This window comes from Sus scrofa, chromosome 15 (assembly GCF_054392235.1).
Source record: "Sus scrofa isolate SSC_HxYL_T2T_F1_AM1 chromosome 15, Sscrofa_HxYL_maternal_Yorkshire_Landrace_v2.0, whole genome shotgun sequence".
Lineage (NCBI taxonomy): Eukaryota > Metazoa > Chordata > Mammalia > Artiodactyla > Suidae > Sus > Sus scrofa.
The window spans coordinates 17,404,220-17,426,235 of NC_139397.1; the positions used below are offsets into that span (position 1 = coordinate 17,404,220).

Consider the following 22,016-nt stretch of genomic DNA (forward strand, 5'->3'; position numbering starts at 1 on the left):
GTCATCCAGGGAAGAAAGGCATTTGTTTGAGGTTGCAATATACCTCCACAAACCCTACTGGGGAGATATAGAAACAGGAAGCTCGGGCTGATTCTTCTTGCTGGAGAATCAAACCCAAACCTGAAATTTGAAAGGAAATCCTAAATGTGAATTTTACACTTTGGTTCCCTTACAAATAATCTACCTCTTCTAAAATTCACACAGGAAGTGACAAAAACAAATCTTAGAAATTCTTCACATCTCTTCATCCTGACCACCCAAGGAGGAGACCCTAGGGTGCAGTCTGAGACATGCTTCCTGGAGCGATGATATTAGGTGAATCAGAAGCATGATGGAGAACAGACTGGGTTTGCTGCAAATCAGATGGAGAAGTCTAGTTAAAAATGTTTGTTCTCTTAAGGCTCTCTAATCCTTTTTTCTTATTTATTGAATGAAGAAGCATATGATTACTTTAATTATCTTTTTAGCAATAAAGTCCTGATTGTTTTTAATTTTTAACTTTTAAAATAAAGTCCTGATTTTGTAGGCGCTACGTTCTAAACAGCTGTCTCACTGAATAATGTCCAACTCCAGGTAAATACTCACTCATGATTTAGCAACAGGGGGATATGATAATAAAAATGAATGCTTTCAAGACCTAGTACAAGGACTCAGAGGAACTTAAAGTTTCAAAATGCAAGTTTCAAAATGTAGGAGTGGGACTATATGGATAAATATATAAGAATTTAGAACAGAAGTGAAAATTCCTTAACACATGAGGAATATATGACCAACATGCTGAGTGTGTCCAGCTATCAGGTTGGATGGACTGGTTCTAGGAATAAGGGAAAAGTTTCTGCCAGACACAGTACCTCCTGGCATCATTTTTAAAAGGCTGGGAATATACAGCAAAACTTTACTGGCTTTCATTAGTACTACGAAAATAAGGCTTTTATACATGCATTTATCTAACCGTGTCATTCCTTACTTACAATTCTTTGAGAACTTCCCAATATACACAATGTAGACAGAGGCCATTCGCCATTTGGCTACTACTCCAGTCATCATTCCATTCACCTCTTTTCTCCTTTGCGTTTTATGCTTTAGCAGTGGCGAAGTGTTAGCAATTCCCTCCAATGTGGTGTTTTCTCTACCTCGAATCCTTTCCTACACTTCCTATCTGGAAAAGATCTGCTATTTATTAGGACACTATTTCCCTCATTCCTTCCAAATGTCATCTAATTAATGTTCCATAACTATTCAAAGCCCTGCCTCAGTCTAAGTGCTTGATCCTCTGACAATTTTAATAAATGGTTTCATTTAAATGCATTTTAAGAACATACTAAATTAAACACGTTTTTTGGGTGCATTGATTACAACACATATGAATGCTAAAAACATTGTCTGGGTAGAAAAACAATCAGTGATAAAAGAGTAAAAATAATATAATCTAGCCAAAGGAGGCATATTTTATGTATACTCTAGTTTTTAAATACTTACAACAACAAGGTGTTTTATAAACTGTCTTGCTGCCAAACATATCTGTCATGTTGGTTAAAAATACATTTTTTTAAATAAGTCAAAATGGGAGTTCCCATTGTGGCACAGAGGAAACAAATCCAATTAAGGAACCATGAACTTATGGGTTCGATCCTGGCCTTGCTCAGTGGGTTAAGGATCCAGCATTGCTGTGAGCTGTGGTGTAGGCTGCAGACGAGGCTCAGATATGGCATTGCTGTGGCTGTGGCTGGCAGCTGTAGCTGGAAGCTGTACCTCTGTTCACACCTCCAGCCTGGGAACCTCAATATGCTGTGAGTGCAGCTCTTGAAAAGCAAAAAAAAAAAAAAGTCAGTCAAAATGTTAAACTATGATAAGACTTATTTGTTCCAGTATTCTCTTTAGATTGCCTATGGAAAAGAAAAAAGGAAGGTATTGCTAGACCAGGTGCTAAACAATGTGTGTGTGCATGCATATATATATGGCCATGCCCATGGCATGCTAAAGTTCCTGCGCCAGGGATCAAACCTGTGCCACAGCAATGACGACACCTGATCCTTTAACTGCTAGGACACCAGGGAACTCCAAAATGTTTTTAACTGATCCTTTAAAGTATAATGTCTTTTTGTTTGTTTTTTGGCCATGCCTGTGGCATACGAAGTTCCTGGGCCATGGATTAAAGCTGAGCAGCAGCTGTGACCTATGCCAGATCTAGGGCAATGCCAGATCCTTAACCCACTGCGTCAGGCCAGGAATTGAACCTGTGCTGTGTTGGAGACAATGCTGGATCCTTAACCCAATGCACTACAATGGGGACTCCTAAAATAATGTCTTGTTTAAAGATAACACTTAGGAAACAAAAATTAAGATTTTTAAGGCTGGAACATTTTGCTATGAAACTGATGCAATATAAACCAAAGAATTATTTTCGCAAGTTAAAACCTGAACCAGTTCTAAATCTTCTTTAGAATCAAACACTGCCAAACAAATTAGTAAAATTCGCATTAAAAGTTGTAAGATATAACGCTAGTGGAATAGGGTAAAAAGGGAATTATTATTGGAGAATATTTATAATTATGTATTATATGTCTTAAAATATTTATAATCTTTAGTTCAGTAATTCAATTTCTAATAATCTATTTTAAATACAGAGGGAATTGGTAGAGATGCTCATTTTTATAAAAGCTGAAAACCACCTAAATGCTCCACAGAATAACCTCTATCCAGCTGATGGAAAAGAACAGAAAGCAAATACCATTTCAGAAACTACATAAATAGTGTGGAAAATGTTTATGTCATAACATTAGATGAAGAAAGCAAGAATCAAAACTCTGAGGGTCAATTATGTTTGAAAATATAGCAGTAAAAAATAAAGACTAGAAGAAAATGTCTTTAAAATAGTTTTAAAACAAGCACCTGTGGAAATTCATCTTCATCTGAGCTGTGAAAGTCATATTGCTTAATGTCACTCTTATTGATCACAGGCAATGTCTCAGGAGTGGGTTGCTGAGATGTTATCAAAGCCTCTGCTTTAGGCTTCTTTGGGTACTTCTTCTTTTGACGAACCACATCAGAAGCCTCTTCTTTCAAAGACAAATGATGCGGGTGCTGTTTACATGACGATTTTTCCCCCAAAAGGAAGAAATGAAAATCATTTTAGAAATCACAAAAACTATACTGCTCTTTGAAAAACATAACATTTTTACCCAGGAGGTGATTTTATTTTCTGGTTTTAATATGCAAAAATTATGTGATTATAAACTAAAAAATGGTTTGCTTTCACAAATTATGATGAAAAGTAATTATGACACTTAAATTTGCTTTTTATAGTTATCAATACTTAAACTAAGAAGTTAATGATTTTTTAAAATTGTCTATTATGCAATCTAGCCTTTAAATATTTAAATTTGATTTTAATTTTACTTAAATTTACTGTACTAATTAATGATGAAAATTAATAGCTATTTTTATTTTTAGAATGACTTCAAAATATGATAAATTCATTAATTCATTTCTACGCTTATTTTCAATTTTTAAAAATGTCTACATGTGGGGTAATTTCTTTGAGATAGATAAGCTTATTAACTAGGAAAAAACTTCACTGTTTAGAATAAATAACCACTGCCTCAACTGAATAATAAATAGTCAGGTACCCCAGAATTCTGCGGCAGTACATGAGAGGCCATATGGCCAAAAGACTGATTGATGGGGTGGGTTTTAGCTCTCGCCTCTCTTCAGTAGAGCAACTCTGTTTCTGTTTTAACATGCTGGCATTCCTTCAGATGAACAGGGATCTACTATTTCAAAAAATAAGAAAATGACTGTTCTAAGCATTAAAGCACAAGCAGTACGAAAGTGTAAAAATATTTAGGAAGTTATACATTTCCCATGTAGCCCAGATTCTTGTAAAAACCACTTTAGGGTCAAAAATGATATACATGATGAAAATTTATTTAGTTATTTAGTGAGATACAAATGGTTTCCTACAATGGGCATAGCTATGGCATCAAACAGAAACCCCTCTACTTCTCAGAAACTACCTATATTTTAAAGTGGGATGCGTGACAAAGGAAATATGGTTAACTACAGGGTAGAGCAACAATGGATGCAACCATATTTCTAAAACTAGTATTTAAATAGGGTGAGTATTTAATCTTGACCTAAATAAGAATTATGATCCAAAATAAAATCAATATATAATAAAGATTGATTCTGTCAGTAGCCTGGGGTTGAGATTTTCATATTCTGTGCCTACCAACAATATACCTAGGAAGAGCATTTATATAAAAAGGATTTTTAGGGAGTTCCTGTCGTGGCTGCAGTGGTTAATGAATCCGACTAGGAACCATGAGGTGGCGGTTTGGATCCCTGGCCTTGCTCGGTGGGTTAAGGATCCGGTGTTGCCGTGAGCTGTGGTGTAGGTCGCAGATGCAGCTTGGATACCACGTTGTTGTGGCTCTGGCATAGGTCGGTGGCTATAGCTCCGATTCGACCCCTAGCCTGGGAACCTCCATAAGCCATGGGAGCGGCCCTAGAAAAAGTAAAAAGACAAAAAAAAAAAAAAAAAGAATTTTAAAAAATAAATGACACTTATTGTGTTGTTTATGGCTATAGAGACAAGGGTGATTTAAAGGGAACTGGATAGGTGGGCTAGATGCCTGTGATTAATAAGAAAGAACTTTGGTGTTTGAATTGACATGAGTTGAATAATGGAGGAGTCTTCCTGCTCCACATTCTTCCTTGACCTTTAGGAATGAACCATGAAAAATGAGGATTGTACACATTTTTAAAAGATGAATTTTCCACAAACACCCTAAGTCACTTTTTAAACCTTGCTACACAGTAGAGCTCTGTCTAAATGCTCAGTCAATACCTGTTTCTTTTTTTAAAGTCAAAGCTTCTTAAAAGTTTTATTACTTTTTGTATATTTCAATTGAATACCTTAATATACCAAGTGAATAATGAATAGATATAATTCTTTAGTCAAAAAAAAAAACCTAAAGTAATCACTAATTTGACTCTTTATTATAAGGAAGAAATCATGATCTAGACGTCATAGGACTTTCTCAGGATAGAGAGCAACTGACAAATGCTGGTTCTGGCAATGGTGATGACAATAAAAATAACTTTCAATAGTCTCAATGAAAAAAGCTTTAATTTTAGATTTTGATGCCTGCCATTATGATGCAGGATTTGCTAAGACTAGTAACAGTAACTAAGCTTTAATTACCCTTATTCTTTAGGGAAGCAGATAGCACAGCTGAATGCACATGGTTTTTGGTGTTAGACCTGGACTCAAACCTTGAATCTACCACTTATGCTGTATGATCTGGAAGTCATGAAGAGGTAAAATCTATCTCAAAGGATTGTTATAAGGATTCATAAATCAACAAGTTATATAACAAATCCTAGCAAAGTGCCAGACAAAAAGTAAAAACTCAATACATGTTAATAATTTCTTCTTTAACCAAACTATTATAAGCCAACTGCAGAAACCAACTGTCTGATCAAATTATCATACATGCTTCCCCTCAGAAAATATTTACCTTAGTTTTACATTCTTGGACTTTGTGATGATTTCCATTATGAAGAGTAGCTGGAGTGGCATATAACTCTTTTTCTGATCTACTGATCTTCACTTCATTAAGGATTTCACCACCATAGTCTCCCAAATGGTATCTTGAAAAGGAAATAATATGTAAGAAAATGTTACATTTTGAAAATGAAAGAGAAAGAAAAGCCAATATTTATTTATTTATTCATTTTCATTTTATACCTAAGGAAAAATTTTTTTTGGCCACACCCGAAGCATATGAAAGTTCCCTTAACCTGCTGAGCCACCAAAGAACTCCTCAATGACACTTCTTAAATTGGAACACAACTAATCCAATACAGCCAACATTAATCAAATTATTCTTCAGAAAGAAAACTAATAGGAATAAAGAAGCTCATATTTTGGGATTTATAAATATAAAACAAACCACACACCCCTCCCTGTCAATCTCTACGGTACACAGAAGACGGATTTCTCATATATTTTACATTTTCAAGCACTGGGGAATGATGTTTGGAAGGTTTACCTTAGGAAACACAAAATTTTGTTAGGTTTAGCACAGTCTATTTAATTACGTAGGAAAAGGATCATTACATCAGAGAATTCATTGAATTCAATGCATCAAAATGCACTGAAACAAATATTTTCTAACCAATCAGAAAATAAAATCAATTAAACGTTCATTTCCCTCAAATGCTATTTAATAGAAATCTAATACAGAGGATTGGACTAAATGATCCCTAAGTCCTTTTCTAAATACAATTCAATGGTTTCTCAACAAGAACAAAAAATTAAGTGTAAAAGAAGATCTAATACATTCCTCAAATTTGCAACCCAAATTGATAACCAAAAATATTTGATTTATATTTTGCCCATCATTTTTACTAAAGCTATTACTGGTATGTAATAGCAGCAATGTTTACCTTTTTTCCACAACTTCTAAGGTTAAGTGCAATAATTCTCGTTTTGTTTTCTCTCTTCTTTTAATCATCTCCAAAATTGTTATGGCTCTACTAAACTCCCGTCTCAGTTTCAACATCTTTTCATAAGAGGCTTCATCATTCTTACGATTCTATTGAAAACAACAAGTTTAGAAGAATAAACAATTCAACTGTCCACCCTTCAGCTTCATGCAACAAAACTGAAAGACCCAAATTCATTCTATAAAAGCAAAATGTTAAAAAAAAAAATCTAAACAGCAACTACATTAAGAGAACCTATTTAACTCTGAAAATAAAAGTATAATCAAACATCTCAATAAATCTTCAGAAAAAAATATTGCCAGCTGTTGAAAAGACAGAATGACATAGAAAGGATAATTCCAATGTAAACAAATTTTTCAAAGTCTGTCTGAAACAAAACCTACTGTATCAGAAAATGTAATCTTTTCATATTGTGTTATTTTCCAAAGACAAAGCAAAACAGTTCTGTCAAATCAAGGTTATCGAAAAATAGCCAAAATGAACCTCTATCCATCACTTCATGTAGAATACATATAAAACTGAATGTAGGATATAAAGGATCTCAAGGAATAGGATTATCATGCTTCAATGCAGTGACACCTTACCACAGAACAGAAAAGAGATCTAGTGAAAAATCTGAATTTCACTGTAAGTTCTTTGACGTATAAGAGATAACCTGAACTAACTCACAGGTGAAAAGTCCTAGTTATTAGCTAGAGAAGGCTCAGTTGTAATTAGTAGCATCTATTTGCATATAAAAGAAAATTAAGTTAATCACTAATTCAAAATATTCATTCAATCAAACAGCCACAGAATATTAACTTCATAGTAGGCATGGAACTGTTTAAAAATAGAGCACTACCACCTCTTATCCTATATATATATGTGTGTTCAGACAGACCGCACTTAAGCAAGCTTTCCATCCTTGACTTAATAATGCACTATTATATTACAAAGAACACAGACAAAGCCAAGCTTCACATTGGAGGATTATAAAACAAAAAAATAAAACTTGAGAAAGATTCAATGTTTTACTTTTTTCTTTCATGTATAGCTTCTTTAAAATTAATCATCACCTAAACTACGTCCCATTAAGGTACTGCATGATGAATATTAAAAAATGCTGTGTTACCATGTCATCCTTTTATCTCATCCAATGGAAGTCAATCTTTTTTCCCCTTCAGCACTATGTGACTAAAGGCAAAATCTAAAGCATGGTTCTAAGCAAAAAATTTCTTGTAAACAGGATACAATAATACTTACCAATTGGAAAAAAAAATAACATTACCAAGAGTAAATAATTTCAAGTGCCCACTCTGGGCAGGGTACTGCACATGTCCATTATCCTCAAAAGGCCTACAGTCTAATAAGAAAAATACATATCGATTCAAAAGATGAATAGTAATACAAAGGCAACATGCCAGCCAAACCAAAAGTGCACCAGAACCTTTTAGAATCACCCCTCTCTTCATGAAGTGTTCCTCTTGAAATATGTGCTTCTGCCCTTTCTTACTCATTCATTTCCTGGACTCTTTAGGCCCAGATAACTACCATTTCTAATTTTTCTTTTTCTTAGTCCTGCCCATGCTGCTGTATTTTTATTTATTTATTTATTTATTTTCTTTTTATGGCTACACCAGCAGCATATGGAAGTTCCTGGGCTAGGGGTTGAATTGGAGCTGCACTTGAGGACTACATCACAGCCACGGCAATACCAGATCTGACCTGCATCTGTGACCTACACTGCAGCTTATAGCAATGACATATCCTTAACCCACTGAGTGAGGCCAGGGATCAAACCAACATCCTCAGAGAGACAGTGTCGGTTTCTTAACCCACTAAGCCACAACGAGAACACCTGCTATATATTTTTTTAACCTTTTATTAAGAAGTAATTTCAGATTTACAAAAAAGTTACAAAAATAGAATAAAGAATCCCCATATATCCTCATCCAGATTCCTCAAAGGTTAATATTTTACCTTTATGGATCTCTCTTCATGTATGTATATATATATACATACATATATATACATCTCTTCATGCATGTATATACACATTACTATGGACCAAATGTTTGTGTCTCCTGAAAGTCCATGTGTTGAAATTCCAACTCCCCAATGTGATGATATTTGGAGGTGAAGTCTTTGAAAGGTGATTAGTCATGAGGGTGAAGTCCTCATGAATGGATTACTGCCCTTATAAAAGGGACCCCATAGAGCTCTCCTGCCAAGTGAGAACTCAGCAGGAGGACCATCTACAAAACAAAAAGCAGGCTTTCAAAAGACACTGAATCTGATGGTGCCTGGATCTTGGACTTAGCCTCCAGAAGTGAGAGACAAATGTTTGTTGTTTAAGCCACTCAGTGTATTTTTGTTAAAACAGCTCAAATGGACTAAGACACATATAGGTATGTATATAAACACACACATAAATTATTAGCAGTGGTATTTCAAAAATTTTTCAAGAAAAGTTGAAGATATCTCTATCCCCTGAATACTTTAACATATATTTTCTAAAAACTGATATAGTCTTATACAATCACAGTACCATCACCAAAATCAGGAAATCAGTATTGATATAAAAACTATCTAATTTACAGACTTTATATTTCACTAATTGTCCCATTAATGTCCTTCATAGCAAGAAATATAGTTGTTATATATATTTTTTACCTATGGATAATATAGTGTTGCTATAAAGGACATTAGTGGAACAATAATAATTATTAAAATTCATTAATAAAAATAAATTCTTTTTCTGGTTTAGGATCTGATTCAGGGCTAAAATTGCATTTAGTTGTCATGTCTCTTCAATCTATAACTTGGAACAGTTCCTCAGTCTTTCCATGGTGATCATGACCTTGACAGTTCTTTTTTTTAGTCTTTTTTAGGGCCGTATCCAAGGCATATGGAAGTTCCCAGGCTAGGGATCGAGAATCAGAGCTGCAGCTGCCAGCCTACCACAGCCAGAACAATGCCAGATCTGAGCTGCATATGCGATCTATACCACAGCCAATTCTGGATCCTTAACTCATCAAGTAGGGCAAGGGATCGACTTGCATCCTCATGGATACTAATTGGGTTACTGTTAAGCCACTATGGGAACTCCATGACCTTGACAGTTCTGAAGAGCAAAAGCCATTTATTATTTGTTCCTCAATTTGGATTTCTTTGATGCTTTTCCACAATTAAATTCAGATCGTGTATTTTTGGTAGATTAAGATGGTGTTTGTCAGGTTTCTCTAGTCAAATCACCTTGTTTCTCACTAAATTTCCCCCATTAGTTTCGTATCCATTAATTCTAACTTTTGCCAGAAACAACTAACACTATTGTACTTGCCAAATAGTGATTTTTAAACTCCATTCCATTGACTTTTTTTTTTTTTTGAGGGCCACAACTGCAGCAGATGGAAGTTCCCAGGCTAGGGGTCAAGTCAGAGCTGCAGCTGCCAGCCTGCAATGCCACAGCTATAGCAACACGGGATCCAAGCCTCGTCTGTACACCACAGCTCATGGCAATGCTGGATCATTAACCCAACTGAGCAAGGCCAGGGATCAAACCCGCATCCTCATGGATATTAATCAGATTTATAACCTGCTGAGCCACAATGGGAACTCCCTCCATTGACACTTACAAGTTGGAAATTGGAGTTCCCATTGTGACTCAGCAGGTTAAGAACCTGAAACAGTGTCTGTGAGAAAGCGGATTCAATCCTTGTCATTGCTTCGTGGGTTAAAGATCTGGTGTTGCTGCAGGCTGCAGCACAGTTCGAAGATGTGGCTCAGATCTGGTGTTGCATGGCTGTGGCGTGGGACAGCAGCTACGGGGCTGCGTTTTGACCCCTAGTCTGGAAATCTCCATATGCTGCAGGAGTGGCCTTAAAAAGAAAAAAAGAAAAAAGAAAAAGTTGGAAATCTACAGGTAAGGAAAAGGGTTCTCTTCAATCAATCAATCAATCACCCCATTCATCCATCCACCCATCCATCCATTCATATCGGTATGGACTCATTGGCTACTTAATGGGTTATATCCCATTACTTATTTTAACACACAAACTTTCCCAGATCTGATCAGCAGAGTCAACTTTTAAGTTGGCTCCTGAGGCCTTCTGACATGGCTCCAACATTCTTCAATCCCATTATTATGTTCTGGCAAAGGAGAATTTTCCAAGCTTATTTTTAATGCTTTCCCAGCCCCAGACCTGGATTCAACCATTTTTCTAAGGAGTTCTGGTTCCCTTTAATAGAAAACAGTATTTAAATTCAAGATCTACATGCTAGGCATGCCCATAGCTACTGTAGTTGCCGCCACACCCTCTCAGCGAACAAAGCGAGGAAAAATGTCTGTAATATATTTACCTACATACACATGCACAGATCCATATCTATTTCTAGCTATATCAATATTCAAAAACATAAGATAATGTGAGAAAAAGAATGTACGTATGTGCATGCCTGGGTTACTTTGCTGTATAGCGGAAACTGAAACAACATTGTAAATCAACCATATTTTAATAAACAAAAGAAAACAAAACAAAACCTTATGTTCTTTTTTGTGCTTTTAAGATGGCCCTACTCCCTGTATTCAACTCTACTCATTCCCTTGACCCTTCTTCACAACTATCCTGCTCAGAGCAAATTCCTGTTTTCCGATTCCAGTTATGTATTATAGCTCTGACCAACTGACAAATCTCTAGGGAGGTGGTTCTCAAACTGCTGTACTTTAGAATTAATTGTAGATCTTTTAAAATTGAGGCTAACTCACAGGTGATTGTTACCTACAGCCAGACTGAGAACCACTACCCTGGGAGTTTCCTCTCCTAACCAACTACCTAGCTTTATCTGGGCCGCACATAGGAAAGTAGGCACAAATGCTAACAGTTTTACCTATGGAGTTAAACATTTTAAGTGTATATGCTGACTCAAGACTTCCCAGTCAGTGCATTCAGGCATGCTGGTACCTTAACACTATCTCATTTAAGAATGTCCTAAAGTACTTAAGCACTCCCAAATTAAACATCAGTTTAATGATTAAAAATAAATTCTAGGAGCTCCTGTCGTGGTTCAATGGTTAACGAATCTGACTAGCCTCCATGAGGACACAGGTTCGATCCCTGGCCTTGCTCAGTGGGTTAAGGATTGGGCGTTGCCATGAGCTGTGGTGTAGGTTGCAGACGAGGCTGGGATCCTGAGTTGCTGTGGCATAGGCTGGCAGCTACAGCTCCGACTTGACCCCTAGCCTGGGAACCTCCATATGCCGCAGGTGCTGCCCTAAAAAGCAAATAAATAATAAATTCTAGACTTCTGAGCAAACAGTCCTTTAAGTCTGGGAACAGAAAAGGAAACAGAGAACTTTTGTTGGCTGGTCCTCATTTTTCATATATTCCAATGCCGGACTACCTCCTCAACACCTACTGTGTTCATTCTTTACTGCTTTCCCAACTTTCTTATTTTGAAACTCATAGATATTTCTAAGTATCAATAGCATGCATGAAGGGGAATGGTCTTTGATTCCACAACTGAAAAGAGAAAGGAATTAAAAAAAAAAAATTGGAAAAGAAAATGTACCACCCTGGAGAGGAAGATGAAAAGAAAAGAAAAAGGGTAGGAATCAGAGTTCTAGGAAAGTGCTGGCCTAGTTATTATGCAATGGAGAAATGCCTAAACACAGGAAGCTGTTTCTAGTAATTCTCAAAATACGCTGGTAAGAAAATGGTGATTTAATCTATTTAAAGATAAAACATATTTAAACATTTGGAATGTTGTTTATATGTCAATAAATATTGCTAATTTTAAGTACTTCACACTCACTCACTAAAAGAAGCCCAAGAGAAGTCTTTTCCTTCAAAAGACACTGCTACAAGTCTATGTTTTGCGATACATCTGAATCGATTATAATTCTTTTAAAAAGCAATTGTAAGTTCAGGTTTTTCAATAGTTTAGATAAACCCCTTCTTTCTTATGTCCACATTTATAAAGCTTTACTGTATTTGCAAACTTATCTTGTTATAGCCTTTTCCATACAAGGCACTAAATCTTCATAAAATATCTAATAGTTCCGTAGCTAAGAACCAAAACACCAAATTGAAAACAACCTGGGTTAGGGAATGTCATCTGCAGTTGGGAAGAAGTTACAGAAGCTCTGGTCGTTAACTGGAGAGTTTCCCCTAAAATGTACTATCCCTGGCAGCTGTTATGCTTCACAGCTGTTATGTAACAGCTGACAAGGACATGCATTCAATGTTAGGAGAAACAGGAATCCACAGAAAATGCTTTGACTCCAATTATAATTCCTCATGGTTTTTACATTTATATGTTCCTAACATGTTGCAATGTTAGAGAATGCGTTACCACGTCTGGTGTTTACTGTTACCTACGAGAAAGGCAGTGTCTACCCCTCTGAAATAATGCTTTCTTCTACACCATATCCTTTCATAGCATGAGATACTGTTTCTCTTAAAATTCTGGCTCACAATACTTCTGAAAGCCAGATGGGGACAAGTTTGTCAATTTGAAATCTGACATAACTAACAGCTCAGAAAAGGAGAAAAAGATTCCACTCTGTTACTTATGACTGCTGGCAAAACAAACTTGAAAATGAACCTTTCTTATTTCCCAAGACCCTTCAGTAGAGGGAGTAAAGTTCATTTTCACATGCATGATTTAGAATATGGTTTTAAAGGAACTCTTAAGTTTCCCAAACAGAGGATAGGTACAGAATGTAGAGTTTACCGAAGAGATCAAAACTTCCGAGTTTTCCTCATAACACAAATTTCCCCATATGATTTCAACTGCAAGCCTAAAATGGTATGACCAATAGATTTATAAAGTTCATAGGTTTTAAATAAATACTGCAAACAAGTGGGGGACAGAAGCTACTAAAGAACAGGATTTCTAACACAAAGTTCAACAATGTCATTAACTTCCTTTTATGTTCAAATTATTCAAAATTATTCAAGGTATTAGCAGAGAAAAATTTTGGTCTTAAGTACTACCGAGGTACACTCAGTTAAACTTAATTTGCATATTACCTTTCGAGTTTGCATTTTCTCTGTTCTCCTCCGAAAGGCAACATAAGGGTCATTGTTGGTAGAGCCGTCTCTTTTCTCTTGTTTTATCTGAGGAATGAGGGATGGTCCCCTGCAGTTTTTACGTTTTCTCACCCAGTAGTCATAGACAGCTTTAATAAGGTAATCATCTTCGTTTAGCAGCAGTTTCGCTTCTTGAAGTGTTACAAGCTAAATAAAAAATTAAAAATGTTGTCAATTACAATGCTTGGGAAAAAAAATCAAAATTAAACTATGTTTATAGGAAAAAATGTGAGTAGTCTTAACAATTATGAATAGATACCATGTTAGCAGAAAATTCAATTTAATTCAATCTAACAAAGAATTTATTAATATAACAAATTAAAAATTTGCCATAAGAGGTACTGATTTCCACCACTCAAAATAGTTAAGAAGCCTGGATGAACAATATTTAGGAGACAACAATAGATTTATGTTTCAAGTAAGTCTTGAACTAGAAGATATCCAGAATTCCTCAGAATTTTAATATTCTGTGATTCCACACACTGGAGGAACTATTAGTTTTCAATAGTCTACTAGCTTCTTTCTGTGTTTTTTTCAACAGAAACTAGAAGATACAGGTAGTTTCTTTTTACCTCCTTCCAAAAGGAAAGATGAATATTTTCTAACATATTGAAGTTTAATATAACATGCCTCCTTTAAAATTGTAAAAGGGGAGTTCCCATCAGTGGCTCAGTGGTTGGCGAACCCGACTAGCATCCATGAGGATGAGGGTTGGATCCCTGGCCTTGCTCAGTAGGTTCAGGATCTGGTGTTGCCACTAGCTGTGGTGTAAGTTGCAGACACGGCTCAGATCCTGCATTGCCATGGCTGTGGCTCAGGCCGGTGGCTGCAGCTTCGATTCAACCCCTAGCCTGGGAACCTCCATGTGCCGCAAGATGGATGAGGGGTTACACATATCAATTTACAGTGAAGTTGAGAAAAAAATTATGGCGTTTTAGGGCTGGGAACCCTTGCTGAAGTGATGTTATCACATCTTTCTACTTTTATCACTTTAGTGATGAAGGTTTATTTTCAAAACAAGCTATCTCCTAAAAACTTGGAAATGAGGAGAAATTCTTATCACTGAAATTGGAAGATCAACATACAATCTGATTTGCAGGCTGTATGAATTCATTTGAAGAAAGCATAACTTACTAAATAATTTTTTAATATAATCTCATTTCTCATACTGGTATAATTTCATGCAATAATGCAATCATCATTTAGACTTCCAGTCTTATTACAGTGATTACTAGGGCTAATTAGTTTCTTATTTATTTATTTATTTTTTGTCTTTTCTAGGGCCATGCCCGTGGCATACAGAGGTTCCCAGGCTAGGGGTCTAATTGGAGCTGTAGCCGCTGGCCTACACCAAGGCCACAGCAATGTGGCCACAGCAACATGGGATCCAAGTTGTGTCTGCAACACCGGATCTTTAACCCACTGAGCGAGGCCAGGGATCGAACCCTCAACCTCATGGTTCCTAATCGGATTCGTTAACTACTGTGCCATGAAGGGAACCTCCCTTTGTTTCTTATTATAATTTGGCTGCCAAAATGGCTCGACCACAGAAGAGAATACACTGACAACATCAATCTAAGTATACTAGTCCATGTGAGAACTAAATTTAGAGCAATAAAATTTTAAGTGTCCATTTTTTCGCTTACTCAAAGTTTCACTGGAGTCAGCTTAACTGCACCTGAAAGGCTAAGTAACTCCATCTTTAAAGGGGAGAGTCAGAGCCTGAAACATGAGACCAAACCAAAAGAACCAACATTTTCAAACATCAATTAATTTCATCTAATAAAAAATTTTTTTATAATGATTTTGTTTTTTAATTTTTTCATAATGATTTTTATTTTTTCCATTATAGCTGATTTACAGTGTTCTGTTAATTTCCTACTGTACAGCAAGGTGACTCAGTCACAAATACATATATACAGTCTTTCTTCTCTCACATTATCATGCTCCATCATTAGTGACTAGACGTCAATTAATTTTAAATGGACACTTTCCCACTATTAGCTGAAGTTCTCTGAAATGGCGATGTAAACCTCCAAAGTCTACAAAGATTCTTATTTGAATTGAGTTTTCTGGATCTAATAAAACTCCACCACATGCTGAGAGCATCACAGCATCACTGGTAAGTTCTCATGTGCGTTCTGGGGACCAAGAAAAACTTCAGCTGTTTGGTCATGTGCTTCTGATAAAATTTTATATAACCTTCACTAATTAAATCAAGAACTTAATCTAACCTTAGAGTGGGGAGGAAGATAGTCTCTTTGCATCAATTAGCAGAGCAGTGGTGAGTTTCTTATATAATAAAATTATCAAAATAACACTGGTTTCCTATTCCCCTGTAGGTGTCAGGGAATTAAAACACTGCCTCAGACTCTCTTTTCTGGTGCTTCTTGCTCCTACTAGGTAAGTCCTTCTGTCTGATAGTTAACTACCCTCTTTATATCTGAGGTAGTAAGAATTCAATACATAGTTTAAACATCCTGACATTACTTTCCTATGTTAGCTGTATTTTCTCAACTTCTTTTTTCATATTGTTGTACAACCTATTTTTATTTTATTGGATAATTTTAATTTAGTCATTCTGTAAAGATGATCTTTAGCTATTCTAGGGCAACCAGTATCAATGTATCTCTAATATCATGGTGACAGCATCAATTTGAGGGGGCAAGAACTATTTACAGATAAAGCAGTCACAAATTATGTCACCTAACTAAATACACAAAATCAGAATCCTACTACTTTTATATTCGAAGAAAAAAGTGTCTGTGTTGGTAGCTTATGGTACAAGAATAAATTCTGAGGACAGAAACCAAAGGAAATGGCAACAAGAGGAGGAGATGAAGAGAGAAGAATCAGGAAATGTGGAGGGCAAAAAGATCCAATACTACAGGGATATTAAGTAGGACGCAGACTAAAATGAGGCTGCTGGATGACAATTAGGAAGCCATTGGTGACCTTAAACAGTGCAATTTCAATAAACTAAAGTGGAGTAAAGAGTAAACAAAATGGCTTTGATTTTGAAAACTTAACTGTGACCAAAAATAGAGAGACATAGGGTGGTAGTGTACTGAGAAAGGCAGGCTCATGTGAAAGGGCTCTTTTGGATATAGGTACTCTTGGTACATTTTTTGGGCAAAGAGAAAAAGATTCAAGAAATGTGAGAAGAGGTTACTGAAGACAAAATGATATAGTTGCACAAGAAGAGTTAGAAATTTGAGGACTAAAGAACGGGATCTAAAAAACTCAAAAGATTCTGAGTTTTGTAAGTCACTGAAGAGATAATGAATATAACACAAAATTATCCAGAGGTAGGAGAGTTAAGTTTTGGCAAGGTTAAACTTGAGAGGTCTATGACACCCAGATGGAGGTGTCAACAGGCAACACAAAAAGAGAGGAAAAAATCCTGAAGCGTGAAAAAGAGTTGAAGGCTAAAGGCATACATATTATTATACCCACAGAAAGGCTCAGTGAGGTGGTATTACCCCCAAAATACTTAGGATGAGAATACCAAGAATGGAATTTTAAGAAACCTAGATGTCTGTACGGGTGAATGAAAAGGAGTCAGTAAGAGAAAATTAGAAGGAATGATCATAAAAATAATAAGAAAACCAAAATTGAATGAGATGTATTCAAAAGACCAAAGGTAGGCGTTCCCTGGTGGTCTAGCTATAAGCACTCAGTGCTTTCACCACTAAGGCCTGAGTTCAGTCCCTGGTCTGGGAACTGAGATACCACAACAAGCCACTGAATGTTATGGAAACAAACAAACCAAAGGTTGATGAAAGTTTAAAGAAATAAAGAGGGCTCAAATAAGATAAAAGAATGGAAACTGAAAATAATCCCAGCTGTTGACAACAGGAGTTTTCAATAATAACTTCACTGCAATAGACTCCAGAATAAATGGCAGGAGAAGCTTTTGCCTTAGTCTGTTTTTTATGCCTTTCTCTATTAACTAACAAATATTGGTTTAACCACAAACTTAATTTTTCGCCCTGGGATCTAGTACTATCTTGGCCCCCCAAAAGGGAAAATAAAGAAAATCTATGAATCCCCCACATCAGACACTTGGAATAAGGACAGCCCTTTGCTATCTTTAATCCTTGGTTCTATTAATCAGACCACTGTCTTCTTCCTATGACAAAGCTTCCACTTTCATCTTCTCTGCAAAAAGTAGATTCTATCATGCTCTGAGAACCTAGCTAGTTGTTTTAGAGCTTGGAAGCTTGTCACTGAGCAAAGAGAATTAAAATAGAATGGTGCTGATTACAGTGGACAGTTAACTATATTGTTTACATGTTTTTTGTTTATCCTGTATCCACTTAGATGATAAGCTCCACAAGGGCAGAACTTCTGTCACTTGTTCACTTGAGCGCTAAATAAATATTAATAAATGAATGAAAGAAAGTAAATTACAGAAAAGACAGCTGAAGGTTTCTGATGATATAATTTCAACCACCATGAAAATTTCTGAGCAATCATGGAAAAAAGTAGAAATATCAAAAGTTTGATCAAGCCTAGGGTTGCTGGGAAAATTTGCACATAAGGAAGAAAAACTGAAACTATCTGATGCAAATGATCAAAATCCTAGGAAAACTATGAGCACTAATTATAATGCGTATTAATTTGATAATTACAACACATTCTCAATTTAAAAAAAGACAATCTTTTAAAAAACCAATTAAATTGAATTTTACAAAATTTAGTTTTAATGTACTTTTTTGAGTGGTATACTAGATATTATTTTCCATAAAAATGGGGGTGGGGGAAGGAAGACTGGTAGAAAGGCTAAATATGCAGCCAAGTCATTTTATAATGGAAAAGTTTGGGAAATGTTCTGTAGAGCTGGTAATGGCTCAGGATTTAAAGGACTTAAACTGGAAGTTGGGGGAAAATAATGTATTTGTATAGGTAAACTATCAAAAGTTTTAACAGCCTATTGTAAAAAGCTTATTTATTTATATTGGTAACTTCTTACTAAACTAAGAAAGGTTAGCATATTAATATACCACACAGGTACATCAACAATTATTTGTTGGCATTTCGTACTTTCTTGTTCTTTATTTTTGTTTTGTTTTGTTTTGTCTTTTTAGGTCTGTACCTACTACAACACATTAAATTCCCAGGCCAGGGGTTGATATGGAGCTCTAGCCACCGGCCTACCCCCACAGCCACAGCAATGCCAGATCAGAGCCATGTCTGCACCACAGCTCATGGCAATGCTGGATCCTTTAACCCACTGAGCGAAGCCAGGGATCGAACCCTCATCCTCGTGGATGCTGGTCAAATTTTAACATGCTGAGCCACAACAGGAACTCCCAGAAACAAAAATTCTTTAAACAAACCTTAGTGTTTTCCACTTAAACAATTCTGTGTCTCTTTTTGAAATCTAACATTATATAACAAGAAACTTCCGGAGTTCCCGTTGTGGCGCAGTGGTTAACGAATCTGACTAGGAACCATGAGGTTGCAGGTTCGGTCCCTGCCCTTGCTCAGTGGGTTAACGATCCGGCGTTGCCGTGAGCTGTGGTGTAGGTTGCAGACGCGGCTTGGATCCCCCGTTGCTGTGGCTCTGGCGTAGGCCGGTGGCTACAGCTCCGATTGGACCCCTAGCCTGGGAACCTCCATATGCCGCAGGAGCGGCCCAAGAAATAGCAACAACAACAACAACAAAAAGACAAAAAAAAAAAAAAAAAAAAAAAAAAAAAAAAAAAAAAAAAAAAAAAAAAAATTAAAAAAAAAATAAAAAACAAAAAAGAAACTTCCTATGGCAGTATATACTCTTCAAAATAATGATTTTTTTGGGAGGGGCTGTACCTGCAGTTGCAGCATACAGAAGTTCCTTGGCCAGGAATCGAACCTGCACCATAGCAGTGACAATGTCACATCCTCAACCTGCTGAGCCACCAGGGGAGTCCCAAAATAATGATTTTTAATGGTTATATGATGTTTTACCCTACGGGCAATTTTAAAGTTATTCTGAATGTCCCTATTCAGAATTCTTTGACATCTTCACTAATTTTTTTTTCCCCTTGGGAATAGTAATTTTTTTTCTTTTGTCTTTTTAGCAACACACCCGTGGCATGTGGAAGTTTACAGGCTAGAGGCCAAATCAGAGCTGCAGCTGCTGGCCTACACCATAGCTCATGGCAATGCTGGGTCCTTAACCCAGTGAGGGAGGCCAGGGATCAAACCTAAATCCTCATGGATACTAGTTGGGTTTGTTACTGCTGAGCCACAACAGGAACTCCTATGGAATATACCATTTAAAATTCTCTATACTATACATAGAATATCTATTAAAGAGAATGCTTTATTACTTTGTAATTTTTCACTCACTTAAAATTTTAACATATAAATAAGTAAAACTAAAGTACATTTTAAATGGTAAGAGCACCTTAATACACATCTGAGCAATAGAACAGATTTGGTATGAGATGTCTACCTAAGAGACCCAAACTAAGCAAATTTAGTTACTGAAGCACAAAAAAGACAGCTCTATGAAAAGGATCAAGAAAATATAACATTGAAACTAGTATTATTCTTATATCCAAACAAGAAAAACATCAGAACTGTATTCTTTATACTCTTATTCAAAGACAGTATGCTTAAGTATTCAGTTCCAAGAATACTATAAATAGAAATTCTAGGATCTTAGGAAGAGAGATTTAAGAAATAGTAAAATGTAATATACTTAGGTCTAAAGAAAATGCAAAATAAAGCTGCTAATTAGATTAACTATTTAGACAAGAGACATTTTTACAACATACAGTACCTGATTAGAACTGGCTTTTTCAAGTCTGTCAATCATAATTTCAAACTGTAAAGGCTTAATTTCCATCTTTCTGTTAAGTCTATTTAGTAAGGTCTCATCTTCTGAATCCATATCATAATCTGGTTGCTCGTTGTCTAGATTGAAAGCTAGAAAAGAAAAAACAATTCTTCAAACTCAGGAGAAATTATGGAGTTATACAGTATTTATATTCAACCACAGAATATTCCCACAATATAAAACACTGACCAAAGAAGAGCTTATGAGCAGATCAAAAAATTGTGTTAGAGGTTCAGTTGAAAAAATAAAATTTTATTTCACATATGATTTAAAGTTTAATAGAACAGCAAAAACATCAAGCAGAATTAATATTTTAAAAATCAAAGGTCGAAAAAAATACTAAAATATAAACTATAAAGTAGCAATTATAAAAAAAGATGATACATATTTATCCTACAGGGTAGTTTGACAGCAAAGTAAGCTATGACACAAAATTAAGAATCCAGGTAAATTCAAGTACAAAATATATGATGGAGGAGTTCCCTTTGTGTCTCAGTGGTTAATGAACCCGACAAGGATCCTTGAGGATGCATGTCTGGCCTCGCTCAGTGGGTTAAGGATCTGGCATTGCCGTGAGCTGTGGTGTAGGTTGCAGATGTAGCTTGGATCCCGAGTTGCTGCAGATGTGGTGCAGGCCCGCAGCTATAGCTCTGATTCTACCCTAGCCCGGGAACCTCCATATGCAACAAGTGTGGCCCTTAAAAAAAAAAAAACCAAAAAAAAAAAAAAAAAAAAAAAAAAACAACAACAAAGAAAAAGAGAGAGAGAGAGAGGTACTGGCCTGACAGATTACTTATCTTAAAAAAAAAAAAAAAAAATTGAGAGTTGCAACATGGACCTGAAGGCATTATGCTAAGTGAAATATGGCAGAGAAGACAAATAATATATCGTCTCACTTACATGTGGAGCCTTAAAATGACCCAAACTCACATAAAGAAAGATAAGACTTGTGGTGAGACAGAGGGTGGGCGGAAGAAATGGAGGAAGGTAGTAGAGGAGGAGGAGTATGAGAGATTGGCAAAAACTGCTAGGAAAGCACAATTTTCAAAATTACACTTTTTGGGGTACAATTTCTTCTCTTGGCTATCTCTTAGGCTTTATCACCCATTAACAAAGAGAACAACCAATATGGCAGGTTATCAAGAGATACTGCTTGAAATATTCTTTCAAGTGATGTGAGCAAAAAGTCTGTTCTTTAAAAAGTGAAATAATTTTTAAGGATTGTCTAGCTCTGCAACTAGCTCTGCAAAGGTGAGTTCTGAATTCGGCCAGAAATTTATTTCTGGGGCCCTGAAGTCACCTGCTTCTTTTTATAAACTGACAAAAATCAGCAAGAGCTACTCACTAATATTTAGAACAGACCATTATAATTTACCTTAATATAAAAAAGTATGGACATTTCTGCTATGAGTTCCTCAAAAATGAAAAACTTCTATATGCCAAACTATACACCAAAAGTAACAGGCTTAAGGAAAACCTATGTAACTTTGTTATCAGAATACAAACAAATGGTAAGTGCTATGTTAGATGGCAAATTAAGCCACTCAGAGTAGCTTGCTACTACCTCAAGGGATGCATTAAAAATGCGCAAAAACAACAGAATG

At 36.0% G+C, this 22,016-nt stretch overlaps 1 protein-coding gene across 3 annotated transcripts in view; it reads right to left on the minus strand.

Annotated features, from left to right (window-relative positions):
- The window catches only part of EPC2 (enhancer of polycomb homolog 2), a 110,000-nt gene that overhangs the window by 22,405 nt on the left and 65,579 nt on the right, over positions 1–22,016 (minus strand). For 2 of the 3 annotated variants that reach the window (XR_014829045.1, XM_021076082.2), the window contains exons 3-7: positions 20,356–20,501; positions 13,524–13,730; positions 6,454–6,602; positions 5,523–5,655; positions 2,893–3,084 (exon numbers count right to left, since the gene is read on the minus strand). Coding sequence is in view for 2 of the 3 variants with exons in the window: in XM_021076082.2 (XP_020931741.2) it covers positions 2,893–3,084; positions 5,523–5,655; positions 6,454–6,602; positions 13,524–13,730; positions 20,356–20,501 (827 nt within the window). In the remaining variant the exon portion in view is untranslated. The remainder of the gene's footprint in view (positions 1–2,892; positions 3,085–5,522; positions 5,656–6,453; positions 6,603–13,523; positions 13,731–20,355; positions 20,502–22,016) is intronic. The other variant, XM_021076083.2, reaches the window with a different exon arrangement.